A 13,432-nucleotide genomic window follows, 5' to 3' on the forward strand; every position below is an offset into this window, starting at 1 on the left:
TTGCAACACTCACGACAGAGTTCCAAACTGCCTCTGGAAGCATCGTTTAAATATCAGTATAATATTTTAGCTAGGCAAGAAAGTTTAAAAATAGGCCAATAATTATTTAGGTCACAAGGGTCACCACTTTTGTGAAGGGGGAGCACACAGGCCGCCTTTCAAACCGTGGGGAAAGTACCAGATATAATCGTCAGGTTAAAAATATGAGTTAATGATTCAGCAATCGGGGCAGAGAGCTGCAGCAAAAATGGATCAACCATATCAGTGCCAGTGGATATGGATACACATTATTGCAAATGCTGATCAATAAAATGTCTGTCTAGTAAATTGTTGAAATATAAACAAAAGATTCACTTGAAGTTGACAGGTTAACTGTGGAGTCAGCTGGAGGCTGGCAGAGAGAAAAGCAGTCGATTGACTGACCAGGGTCAACTACACCACCGTTTCTCTCAAATAAAAAGCCTGCCGAGATAAAAATGATGATTAAAAGCATAACTTATCCCATTCATCTCAGTTATGATGCCAGAGTCAGACAGAACTTGCTGAGCCAGGGAAGATGAGGAATTTGTAAGCTTCAGTGTATTTACTGTTTCCCAACATTTAGAAGGATCACCAGCACAGTCAGAGATGGAGCTTAAAAAGTAGCTTGATTTAGCTTTTATAATGGAGATAGTACATCTGTTCCTCAATTGTCTGAAAGATTGCCAGTCCACTACGGAGTCAGTTTTCCTTGCTTTGTCCCAGGCCTGATTTCTCATCTGAATGAGCTCAGATAACTTTGAAGAAAACCAAGGCTTCAATCTATCTCTGTCTGTTAATTGTTTAAAAGGGCCGTGCTTATCTGCCAGAGGAATAAATATGGATTAGACATTTTTTGTAGCCAACTCAGGGTCAGAAATACAAGAGACCGTGGCTAAATCAGAGCAGACTATGTCATGTAAAAACCCTTGAGCAGAAAACATTTTAAAATTTATTTTCTTAAACGAAGATAAGTGTTTTGGTGTTTCGTAACTCTAATGCCTCAAACTCAACTCTGGACCTCGAAACCAGTTCCACTGGACTTTTTTATTGTTCCCCTCTAATCAGGTTAGACCTGGGACACCAGGTGTGTGCAATTCATTATCAGGTAGAACAGAAAACCAGCAGGCTCCGGACCTCGTAGGGTAAGAGTTGAGTACACCAGCTCTAATACATACTATGGGACAATGATCACTGAGATCATATGCAAATACTCCACTAGACCAATATTTGTTTTTTTGAATAATTAAATAAATTAATGAAGAGAGAACAGGGTTTTCAGATCACTTGAGTCAGATTCAAATGAATGCATATACTTTTAAATTGATCTGAGGCCGGAGATAGCCAATCCAGAGTCAAATCCCCTAAAATGACCAACTTCGAGGACAGAAAAGTTGTTAAACACTCCGATATGGCACCAATAGCATCCACCATGGCAGTAGGGGGGCAGTAAATCCCAGCAACAAATAAATGTATATTCTGATTTATGGACACATCTACAACCAGGAGCTGAAATTTCTTAGGAACAGAAATATTTAAAGATTGAGATGCCATGAAATTAGATTTTACATATGGCCACTCCTCCCCCTTTCTGTAATCTGTCACATCTAAATACATTACAATAATTTACTTCAATGTCTTTGTCAGAGTCAGAACCATCTAACCATGTTTCCAAGAGAACCAGAATGTCAGGATATGAGTCCTGTACCCAAATGTCAATTGTGTCCATTTTTTAAATCATACTTCGCACATTTAGGTGCATTAGTCCAAGCCCCCTATGAGATTTAAAGTCAGAGGGGCTATTCAGATCATTCCCATAAGAGCTACAGGCAAATGGTCATCTGCAGCTATTTGTTGAGTGAGCTGAGACTTTGCCATGGTCCCTGGCCTTGGCAACCAATGGACCATGTGTGGAGTGGCAAACTTGACAACTTGCGGGCAGTGGGTTCCGAACAACATGAGGCAGGTTTCCATTGACCCAGGTTTATTCGATAAAAACAATATTGTGACATGTGTAAAGGTCAATAGGAGAAATGTTCTAAAGATCGACAATATTTTCATCCGTTCGACAGGGGTATATTTTTCTTCTAACTAACTTTCTTTTTACGACAAATGATGATGGAAACTGTTTTTCGAATAAATTATGATTGACTTTTTAGATTTTTTGGTTGTTGACATTTTGAAGGTAAGCCTACGTGGGTCATGTGATGTCACCCGCGTAACCATAAAGCTTGACTCCACAATTAATTCTAAATGCCTACCTCTTGCAAAATACATTTTTTCAACTATAAAAATATTTTTTCTTTGCAGTACAGGGATTGTCCTGACTTTCAAGAATGGCAGAATTGCTTCACCTTCCCTTTCTGGTTGGTTGGTAAGTTTCATCATCCAATTATTTCAGATCTACAGGAATGCAAGTTTCACCACCACACGGACCGTGGCGATACTTTGGCACAGTAGAAATAGAATATGTTAAATATTAGTCAATTCTTGCATTCTATCGATGCTGGCTTTCGTGGGCTACCTGAGACATGAAAGTGATAGGTGGGAGGGCATACAGGCTGTCGCCAATTTATTAACGAGAAAATCCTAAATGTATAATAGAAACACTTCAACCACTTAAATGTACATTATTTTTTGGGGTGTGACATCATTACATCCAGCTGTTTATGGTAAAAAATGGTGTTTGACCAGATACAATGATATTTTACATTAAACAAATTCACAACAGACTTTCAGCACACTTATATGAAGCACAGCACTTACACAAATGACTGATGATTGGCTGAGAGAAATTTATGATGAAAAGATTGGGGGGGGGGGTCTGTTTTGTCATACTTCAGTACAGCTTTTGACATTATCAATCATTGTCTGCTGCTGGAAAAACGTATGTGTTATGGCTTTACAACCCCTGCTATATTGTGTATGAAGAGTTACCTGTCTAACAGAACACAAAGAGTGTTCTTCTTTCAACATACTTCAGGTAGAATCAGGAATTCCCCAGGGCAGCTGTCTAGGCCCCTTACTTTTTTCAATATTTACTAACAACATGCTACTGGCTTTGTGTAAAGCCAGTGTGTTTGTGTATGCGGATGACTCAACACTATACACGTCAGCTACTACAGCGACTGAAATGACTCCAACACTTAACAAAGAGCTGCAGTTAGTTTCAGAATGGGTGGCAAGGAATAAGTTAGTCCTAAATATTTCAAAAACTAAAAGCATTGTATTTGGGACAAATCATTCACTAAACCCTAAACCTAAACTAAATCTTGTAATAAATCATGTGGAAATTGAGCAAATTGAGGTGACTAAATTGCTTTGAGTAACCCTGGATTGTAAACTGTCATAGTCAAAACATACTGATACAGTAGCTAAGATGGGGACAAGTCTGTCCACAATAAAGCGCTGCTCTACCTTCAACAAGGCAGGTCCTACAGGCTCTAGTTTTGTCGCACCTGGACTACTGTTCAGTCGCGTGGTCAGGTGCCACAAAGAGGGACTTCCAATTGTACAGAACAGGACAGCACAGCTGTCCCTTGGATGTACACATAGAGCAAACATTAATAATATGCATGTCAATCTCTCCTGGCTCAAAGTGGGGGAGAGATTGACTTCATCACTACTTGTATTTGTTAGAGGTATTGACATGTTGAAAGCACCTAGCTGTCTGTTTAAACAACAAGTACACAGCTCAGACACCCATGCATACCCCACAAGACATGCCATCAGATGTCTCTTCACAGTCCCCAAGTCTAGAACAGACTATGGGAGTAGTCTACATAGTACTACATAGAGCAATGACTATTCCTTATCAGGTAACTGATGCAAGCAGTTAAATCAGATTTTTTTTTAACTGATAAAAATACACCTTATGGAACAGCGGGGACTGTGAAGCAACACAAACATAAGCACAGATACATGCATACACACACATGATAACATACACACTATACACACACGTACACATGGTTTACTGTTGTAGATATGTGCTAGTGGAGTAGGGGCCAGAGGGCACACACTTAATGTGTTGTGAAATCTGTTATGAATGTATTGTAATGTTTTTTAAATGGTATAACTACCTTTATTTTGCCGGACCCCAGGAAGAGTAGCTAATGGGGATCCACAATAAATACAAATACAAGATACAGTAGTTAAATGGAAACGCACCCTAGCAGGCAAATGTCATCTATTTTCTATGCAAACTTTCTAAATGTCAACAGCAACAAAAATTACTAGACAAGTTAATGGAAACACAGTTAATGACAAAAAATGTATACATTTTGGGGGAAATTATACCACCACCCAAAAGGACACTTTAGAGAGTGGAAATGCAAAGGGGCAGAGCCCTATCTGTGCACGTGCATGTCTGTAGTAACAACATGAGTTAAGAGTTGCCCTCAGGATCAGCTGATCTAGGACCCAATTACCCTCCACAAATCATAACCTGAGGAGGAAACCAAAAATGATCTTAGATCAGTGTCTAAGGACAAGTTTCTCCTATTCACCATAGCACTGCTTCACCTGCCATACACTGAAGATGCACCTGTCAGACGAGATAGACAGACTAGATATGGAGGGAGGGTGGAGTCTATTCTCTTGTGATAACTGTACATGCTAGTGGTTCTACCTGTTACACCTGCCCTGACATCAACTTTCCTCCCTCCCCCTCTGCCTCTCCCATGTGTCAGCTGAGCCACAGGAGGAATCGGCAGTAGCAGGGATCGTCTCTCTGTCTGTCCATAGACAAACTGCCCCCATCTACAGATAAAGAAAGAGGAGTGTCAGTGTTAGCCTAGCCCTAACCTGTTCTCTCTCTTTCTCCTTCATTTTCACCTCTGTTACACTGTCTCACTACGTTGGCGCCTTGGGAGACAAGAGAGAGGCTTGTCTCTGCTGTTCTCGCTCTTTTTCTCTAGTTCTCCCTCTCCTGGGACCTAATGCTGTAGCGCCCCTATACCGGGCGGAGGAGGAACCCACCAGGGCTCAACAACGGCACAGTATGGGTGACGAAAGCTACAACTTTGTCTTCAAAGGTGAGTCTTGTTTGTCAAAGAAGCTGATTCTATATGTAAACAAATCCCCCGGGATGTTCTTTGGGTGGTGGACCATTCTTGAAACCATTCTTGAAACACACGGGGAAGTGTGTGAAAAACCCTGCAGCATTCCAGTTCTTGACACAAACTGGTGCACCTGGCACCTACTTCCATACCCTGTTCAAAGGCACTTAAATATGTTGTCTTACCCATTCACCCTCTGAATGGCACACATACACAATCCATGCTTATAAATCCTTCTTTAACCTTTCTCCCCCCCTTCATCTACACTGATTGAAGTGGATTTAACAAGTAACATCAATAAGGGATCATAGCTTTCACCTGGATTCGCCTGGTCAGTCTACGTCATGGAATGAGCAGGTGTTATTAATGTTTTATAAACTCAGTGTAGATGGTACTGTTGTACCTGAAACATCTAACATTGCACCCAAGAAACGTAGTAATGATATAAGTAACTGACAAAATAAAGGAAACAGCAACAAGATTCTACAAGTTCCTGGAACTCTATTGGATGGATACGACACCATTCTGACAAGAAATTCCATCATTTGGTGTTTTGTTGATGAAGATAGAAAACGGTGTCTCAGGCAGCGCTCCAGAATCTCCCATACGTGTTCATTTGGGTTGAGATCTGGTGACTGAGACGGCCATGGCATATGACTTACATTGTTTCGTGCTCATTAAACCATTAAGTGAACATTCGTGCCCGGTGGATGGGGGCATTGTCATCCTATGGGGGCATAGCCATGGTAGCCAAAATAATGGCTAAAATAATGGCCTGCCCAGCATTTTTATATATGACCCTAAGCATGATGGGATGTTAATTGCTTAATTAACACAGGAACCACACTTGTATGGCAGCAGTTGCTTTCAATATACTTTGTATCCCTCATTTACTCAAGTGTTTCTATGATATCTGTCATCTAGTGGTTCTGATTGGTGAGTCTGGTGTTGGGAAAAGCAACCTGCTGTCTCGCTTCACCAAGAATGAGTTTAACCACGACAGCCGCACCACCATCGGAGTGGAGTTCAGCACCCGCACTGTTCAGCTGGATAACTTGGCCATCAAGGCTCAAATCTGGGACACGGCAGGGCTGGAGAGATACAGAGCTAACACATCCGCGTGGGTACACACATCAGGACACACACGTGCACTCAACACACACATACGTGCACACACCAGAACGCATGCACGGACATACACACACTCCTTGTACACAACACATACATTAGAGCGCTACAGAGCCAATCACCTCAGTGTGGATAAATACACACACATACAATGCATTCGGAAAGTATTCAGATCACTTGACTTTTTCCACATTTTGATATGTTACAGCCTTATTCTAGAATTTATAAAATCATTTTTTTCTTAATTAATCTACACAGAATACCTCATAATGACAAAGCGAAAACAGGTTTTTAGGTTTTTGCAAATGTATAAAAAAAACACACACAAAAACAGAAATAACTTATTTACATAAGTATTCAGCCCCTTGCTATGAGACTCGAAATTGAGCTCAGGTGCGTACTGTTTCCAATGATCATCCATGAGATGTTTCTACAAGTTTATTGCAGTCCACCTGTGGTAAATTCAATTGATTGTACATGATTTGGAAAGGAACACACTAGTCTATATAAGGTCTCACAGTTGACAGTGCATGTCAGAGCAAAAACCAAACCATGAGGTCGAAGGAATTGTCCGTAGAGCTCAGAGACATGATTATGTCGAGGCACAGATCTGGGGAAGGGTACCAAAAAAATTCTGCAGCATTGAAGGTCCCCAAGAACACAGTGGCCTCCATCATTCTTAAATGGAAGAAGTTTGGAACCACCAAGACTCTTCCTAGAGCTGGCTGGCCGGACAAACTGAGCAATTAGGGGAGAAGGGTCTTGGAAAGGGAGGTGGCCAAGAACCCGATGGTTACTCTGACAGAGCTCCAGAGTTCCTCTGTGGAGATGGGAGAACCTTCCAGAAGGACAACCATCACTGCAACACTCCACCAATCAGACCTATATGGTAGAGTGGCCAGACGAAAGCCACTCAGTAAAAGGCACATAACAGCCCGCTTGGCGTTTGCTAAAAGGCAACTAAAGGACTCTCAGACCATGTGAAAGAAGATTATCTGGTCGGATGAAACCAAGATTGAACTCTTTGGCCTGAATGCCAAGCGTCACGTCTGGAGGAAACCTGGCACCATCCCTACAGTGAAGCATGGTGGTGGCAGCATCATGCTGTAGGGATGCTTTTCGATGGCAGGGAATGGGAGACAAGTCAGGATCGATGAAAGATGAACAGAGCAAAGTACAGAGAGATCCTTGATGAAAACCTGCTCCAGAGTGCTCAAGACCTCAGACTGGGGTGAAGTTTCACCTTCCAACAGGACAATGACGCTAAACACACAGCCAAGACAACGCAGGAGTGGCTTCAGGACAAGTCTCTGAATGTCCTTGAGTGACCCAGCCGGAGCCCAGACTTGACCCTGATCTAACATCGCTGGAGAGACCTGAAAATAGCTGTGCAGCGACGCTCCCCATCCAACCTGACAGAGCTTGAGAGGATCTGCAGAGAAAAATGGGAGAAACTCCCTAAATACAGATGTGCCAAGCTTTTAGCGTCATACCCAAGAAGACTTGAGGCTGTAATCGCTGCCAAGGTGCTTCAACAAAGTACTGAGTAAAGGGTCTGAATACTTATGTAAATGTGATATTTCACTCTTTTTTATATCAATTAGCTAAAATGTATTATGGGGTATTGTGTGTAGATTGATGAGGGGAAAAAAACTATTTAATACATTTTAGAATAAGGCTGTAATGTAACAAAATGTGAAAAAACTAGAGTCTGAATACTTTGCGAATGCACTGTTTATGCAAACACAACCCCCCCACCAAGTGAACATCTGACTTCACTTTAGATGTCTCTCTCTCTCTGCTTCTCTCTCTCTCTGGTTCTCCCTCTGTCGATCTCTCTCTTTCTCTCTCTCTCTTTCTTGGTCTCTCTTTCTGTTTCTCTCTGTCGATCTCTCTCTCTGTTTCTCTTTCTCTCGATTTCTCTCTCTCACTCTGTTTCTCTCTCTTGCTCTCTCTTTCTGTTTCTCTTTCTTGCTCTCTCTCTCTGTTTCTCTCTCTTCCTCTCTCCAGGTACTACAGAGGGGCGGTGGGGGCTCTGCTGGTGTATGACATCACCAAGCACCTAACCTATGAGAGTGTGGAGCGTTGGCTGAAGGAGCTGTACGACCACGCCGACCCCCACATGGTGGTCATGCTGGTGGGCAACAAGAGTGATCTAGGTACCCTGAGGACCGTGCCCACCGAGGAGGCCAAGGACTTCACAGGTGATAATTTACTTACCAGTTAGTTAAAAGTTACTAGTTACTTACTAGTTATTTACCAGTTATGAGTTACTAGTTAGTTACTAGTTATGTACCAGTTACTTACCAGTTACCTGTAACTTAGTTACACAAGTGTGCAATATGAGGTCAATGATAGAAGGTGGAAGAATATTGCTAAATGTTTCATATTGCTTTTCCATAGAATAGCATATCAATGTCTGATGGTAATGTAAAAGAAATGACCAACTTTGCATCAATGAAAAGGAATTCTAGGGTTGGTTCTTAGCATGATTGAGTATGATGTACGTAAGAATAAAGTCAACAAGGTATTCCTTCTCATGCAGAAAAGAATGGCCTCTTGTTTATGGAGACGTCAGCTCTGGATTCTACCAACGTTGAAGCTGCTTTCCAGGAAGTTCTCACAGGTTCTTATTATGTTGCTCTTGTGCTTCATACCTTTATCTAGAAAACGTTAGACAACACCATGTCATGTGGATCTCTACTATTGTACTTTGTGCACTTTTCTGCCATGCACCTTTTCTGTGACGTGTGTGTGTAAGACCAGCATCACTTTTTGACGTGATGATATCTGTTACCCCCAGCGATCCACAAGAAGGTGGCCGGTCGAGAGGTGCCCCGCGTGTCCATCACTGCCGTGACCCTGTCCAGTACTATTGGACCAGCTAGCGACGCCCAGGAGAAACACAGTACCTGCTGCAAGAACCTCTGACCAGTTCTGACAGGTTCTGACCAGGTTTGACCTGTTCTAACTGATTATCTTCAGTTCTACACATAATCTTCCTACTCTGCCCTCATTCAGGTTAAAGGGAATAGTGTATAGGACTGTCCAAACCAAAGACCAGGCAAGTCAAATCAAGTCACATTTAATTTACAGTGCATTTCACAATTCTCAACAAGACAGATTTAAGAGACATAGCACATTTATGTACAGTTGATCAATATTGACACTATTGGTGCTACCGTCATTCTCCCTGCTTGGCTAAATGTTGCTGACCATAACATATTTAGGTGGATTTTTTTATTCTTCTGTATGCTCGTTTTTAAACTTTAGCAGTTATTATACAGCAAATAAATCTTGATTTGGTATATATTCAAAAGGAGGAACTACATTATTTTGGTATATACATCATGTTAGGTTGACCACATAAAAAAAATCGCAAATGCGGGACAGCGGTATGATTTGCGCGATATTCGAGTGACAATGTAGCCTACACACACACATACACAAATCCCTCTCCCGCTGCACCAACAGAGCTAATTGAATAGCACGTAGCATAGTCTTTTGCCTCGTGCAAAATTTGGTGATGCTGAAATGAGAGACCACTTGTGTGGCTATTTTATGAAAATCTTCAAATATTTGGCCAAGAAAATGTTTCTTGTTGGTCTCAGGGAATGTAAAACAGTTAGGATGGGAGACTTAAAACGGGATTGAGTGAAGTAGCAGAAAATATCTTGAATGAGCAACTAATGAGCATCACAAATTTGAAGAAATTAGCTCAGCCTATATCTTTCAGTCTAATACATCTTTTTACTTAGTTTTGTAGCTCTTCGTTAGAAGCACACGTATTGTAAGTAGTAACTGTCCTCTCCAAATTAACTAGAATTTAGCCTGAAAATATTTGACAAATGTGATTGGTTGACGATATGACATTGGCCTAAATCTCGTTTTGCGCTGCGCAGAATATCAGATCTCAACAACGATTGGAGAAGTGTTTAACATCACCAGTAGGCTTAGGCTACCATATACTTATGATATATATATTGTGTATATATATATATATATATATATATACACACAGTCATAAACGCAACGTGACTGCAAAAGAGAGGTTGGAATCAATTCGCATCAAATGAATAGGACGTCTGAGTGAAATACGGGACAAATCTACTTTTAGTAAATTAGTGGGGTTTTAATTTGTTGATAAAATGCGGGACATGATTGTTTGCGGGAAGTGGGACAAAAGGCCAAAATGTGGGACTGTTCCGCACAATCCGGGACATGTGGTCAACAATCATGCGAATGTGTGGTTTGTCACCAAGATGAAAAATCGGTATGAGGTTTTGCGTTGACAAAATGGGAACACTTGTAAAGGTTAAGTTAATGACGAGTATGTTTGGCTCGGAGACTTGGTGAAGACCAAGTAGAAAGATTCATGAATTTGAAATATTGAAGTTTGATATTGCAGTAACTATGCACTGTATGTAACATTTTGTAATAGACATGTATTTTACAACCAACTTGTCATGACTCTTTTTAATTGAAGATTTCTTACATGCTAACTAGACCAGGTGCCGCCTGCGTCCTCACACGTGTGGATTTTGTCCACCCACACCAAACCCGATCAGGACATGCAGGTTGAAATATCAAAACGAACTCTGAACCAACTATATTCATTTGGGGGACAGGTCAAAAAGTATTAAACATTTATGGAAATTTAGCCAGCTAGCTTACTGTTGCAGGCTAATTTGTCCTGGGATATAAACATTGGGTTGTTATTTTACCTGAAATGCACAAGGTCCACTACTGACAATGAATCCACAGATAAAAGGGTAAACCGAGTTTGTTTCTAGTAATCTCTCCTCCTTCAGGCTTCTTCTTCTGATTTTATATGGCGCTTGGCAACCAACTTTAAGGTGCCTTACCATAAACCGACTGGACTGGAGTGTGGACCTCAGTTCATCTTTCAATCACCCACGTGGGTATATGCTCCTCAAAACCAATGAGGAGATGGAAGAGGCAGGACTTGCAGCGCGTCGAGTGTCACAAATAGAACCAAGTTCTATTTTAGCGCCTGGCTACGCAGACACTCGTTGACGCGAGCGAGCAGTGTGTGTGCAATGATTGAATAACATGTATGTGTACATTTATTTGCGACGCAGGCTGTGTGGTCTGCATGTTAGAGATTGCTGAGTACTCTGTCATTCACTCTCACTATTATCCTCCAGAGGGCAGTGCTGTTTAAAATCCATCTACGGTGGTGCGAGGACTCAACAAAGTGGTGTCTCCATAGGTCTACATTTGATTTGTAATTCCTCATCACACATATTTCCTTCAGTATTTTATGAATAAATAAATATCATAAACACAGATAAATGTTTGAGCGGTCTTATTATGGGACTTTGACCTAAATGAATGGCATCATCTACATTTCGATTGAGTCAGTCTGAGCGTGGTGTCCAGGTAAGTGTTTGTGTTGGTCAAGGCCCATGTCATACTCTCATAACACCAACATACTGTGTTGTTCTCTGTCAAACACACCTGTGCAATGGTACCTGGTTAGAGAGGACAGCAGTGTCAATGGAGGGAGCGATTCATTCTCACAAACAGTACCAGTCAAAAGTTTGGACACACCTACTCATTCAAGGTTTTTTCTTTATTTTACTATTTTCTACATTGTAGAATAATAGTGAAGACATAAAAGCTATGAAATAACAAATATGGAATCATGTAGTAACCACAAAATTGTTAAACAAATCAAAATATAGTTTATATTTTAGATTCTTCAAAGTAGCCAGCCTTTGCCTTCATGACAGCTTTGCACACGCATGGCATTCTCTCAACCAGCTTCACCTGGAATGCTATTCCAACAGTCTTGAAGGAGTTCTCACATATGCTGAGCATTTGTTGGCTGCTTTTCCTTCACTTTGCAGTCCAATCCAACACAAACCATCGGGTGATTGTGGAGGCCAGGTCATCTGATGCAGCACTGCATCATTCTCCTTCTTGGTCAAATAGCCCTTACACAGCCTGGAGGTGTGTATGGTCATTGTCCTGTTGAAAAACAAATGATAGTCCAACTAAGCGCAAACCAGATGGGATGGTGTATCGCTGCATAATGCTGTGGTAGCCATGCTGGTTATGTGTGCCTTGAATTCTAAATAAATCACTGACAGTGTCATCAGCAAAGCACCCCCACACATCACACCCCCTCCTTCAAACTTCACAGTGGGAACCACACGTGGAGATCATAAGTTCACCTACTCTGCGACTCACAAAGACACAGCGGTTGGAACTAAAAATCTCACATTTGGACTCACCAGAACAAAGGACAGATTTCCACTAGTCTAATGTCCACTGCTTGTGTTTCTTGGCCCAAGCAAGTCTCTTCTTATTATTGGTGTCCTTTAGTAGTGCTTTCTTTGCAGCAATTTGACCATGAAGGCCTGATTCACAGTCTCCTCTGAACAATTGATTTTGAGATGTGTCTGTTACTTAAACTCTGTGAAGCATTTATTTGTGCTGAAATCTGTTTTGCAGTTATCTCTAATGAACTTGTCCTCTGCAGCAGAGGTAACTCTGGGTCTTCCTTTCCTGTGGCGGTCCTCATGATAGCCAGTTTCATCATAGCGCTTGATGGTTTTTGTGACTGCATTTGAAGAAAAGTTCTTGACATTTTCCGGATTGACTGGCCTTCCTGTACGATGGCACCAGAGGGGAGGGCTGCCGTCTTATCGGCTCTTAACCAACCATGCTATTTTGTTTGTTTTTTCGTGTTGTTCGTAACTTGTTTTGTACATAATGTTGCTGCTACCATCTCTTATGACCGAAAAGAGCTTCTGGACATCTGAACTGCAGTTGCTCAACTCAAACTGGATAAAGAGTTTTTCTTCAATGAGTGGGACGGGAGGGATATACTACCACAGACACCCGACCAGGCCCAGATCCCCGTGATTCGCTGGAGAAGGAAACAGATATTTAGTGGAAAAGTATCAGGGTGCCTTGCAAGGATCAGACGACGAGTGGCTAATCTGCCCTTGCCTTCCAACCTGCTAATCACTGGAAAATGAATGGGACGAACTGAAAGCACATATATAGTGTTAGTGGGGGGAAAAAGTATTTGATCCCCTGCTGATTTTATACGTTTGCCCACTTACAAAGAAATGATCAGTCTATAATTTTAATGGTAGGTTTATATGAACAGTGAGAGACAGAATAACAACAACAAAATCCAGAAAAACGCATGTGAAAAATGTTATACAATTATTTCCATTTTAATGAGGGAA

General features: G+C 41.4%; 1 protein-coding gene across 2 annotated transcripts; it reads left to right on the forward strand.

Moving 5' to 3' along the window:
* The first annotated feature begins 4,703 nt into the window (after nt 1-4,703).
* Nucleotides 4,704-11,076, forward strand: LOC106570501 (ras-related protein Rab-25-like). Of its 2 annotated transcripts, XM_045694902.1 has the most exons (6): nt 4,704-5,054; nt 6,003-6,198; nt 8,217-8,410; nt 8,752-8,832; nt 9,010-9,161; nt 11,018-11,076. In XM_045694902.1, the coding sequence occupies exons 1-5, from the start codon at nt 5,021-5,023 to the stop codon at nt 9,135-9,137; spliced, it is 633 nt and encodes a 210-aa protein (XP_045550858.1). In that variant the 5' UTR covers nt 4,704-5,020; the 3' UTR covers nt 9,138-9,161; nt 11,018-11,076. The 2 variants fall into 2 exon arrangements, with proteins under 2 accessions (XP_045550858.1, XP_013998382.1); XM_014142907.2 differs by lacking the exon at nt 11,018-11,076 and having other exon boundaries at nt 4,706-5,054; nt 9,010-10,666.
* The last annotated feature ends 2,356 nt before the right edge of the window (nt 11,077-13,432 follow it).

Source organism: Salmo salar, chromosome ssa14, assembly GCF_905237065.1.
Source record: "Salmo salar chromosome ssa14, Ssal_v3.1, whole genome shotgun sequence".
NCBI classification, from domain to species: domain Eukaryota; kingdom Metazoa; phylum Chordata; class Actinopteri; order Salmoniformes; family Salmonidae; genus Salmo; species Salmo salar.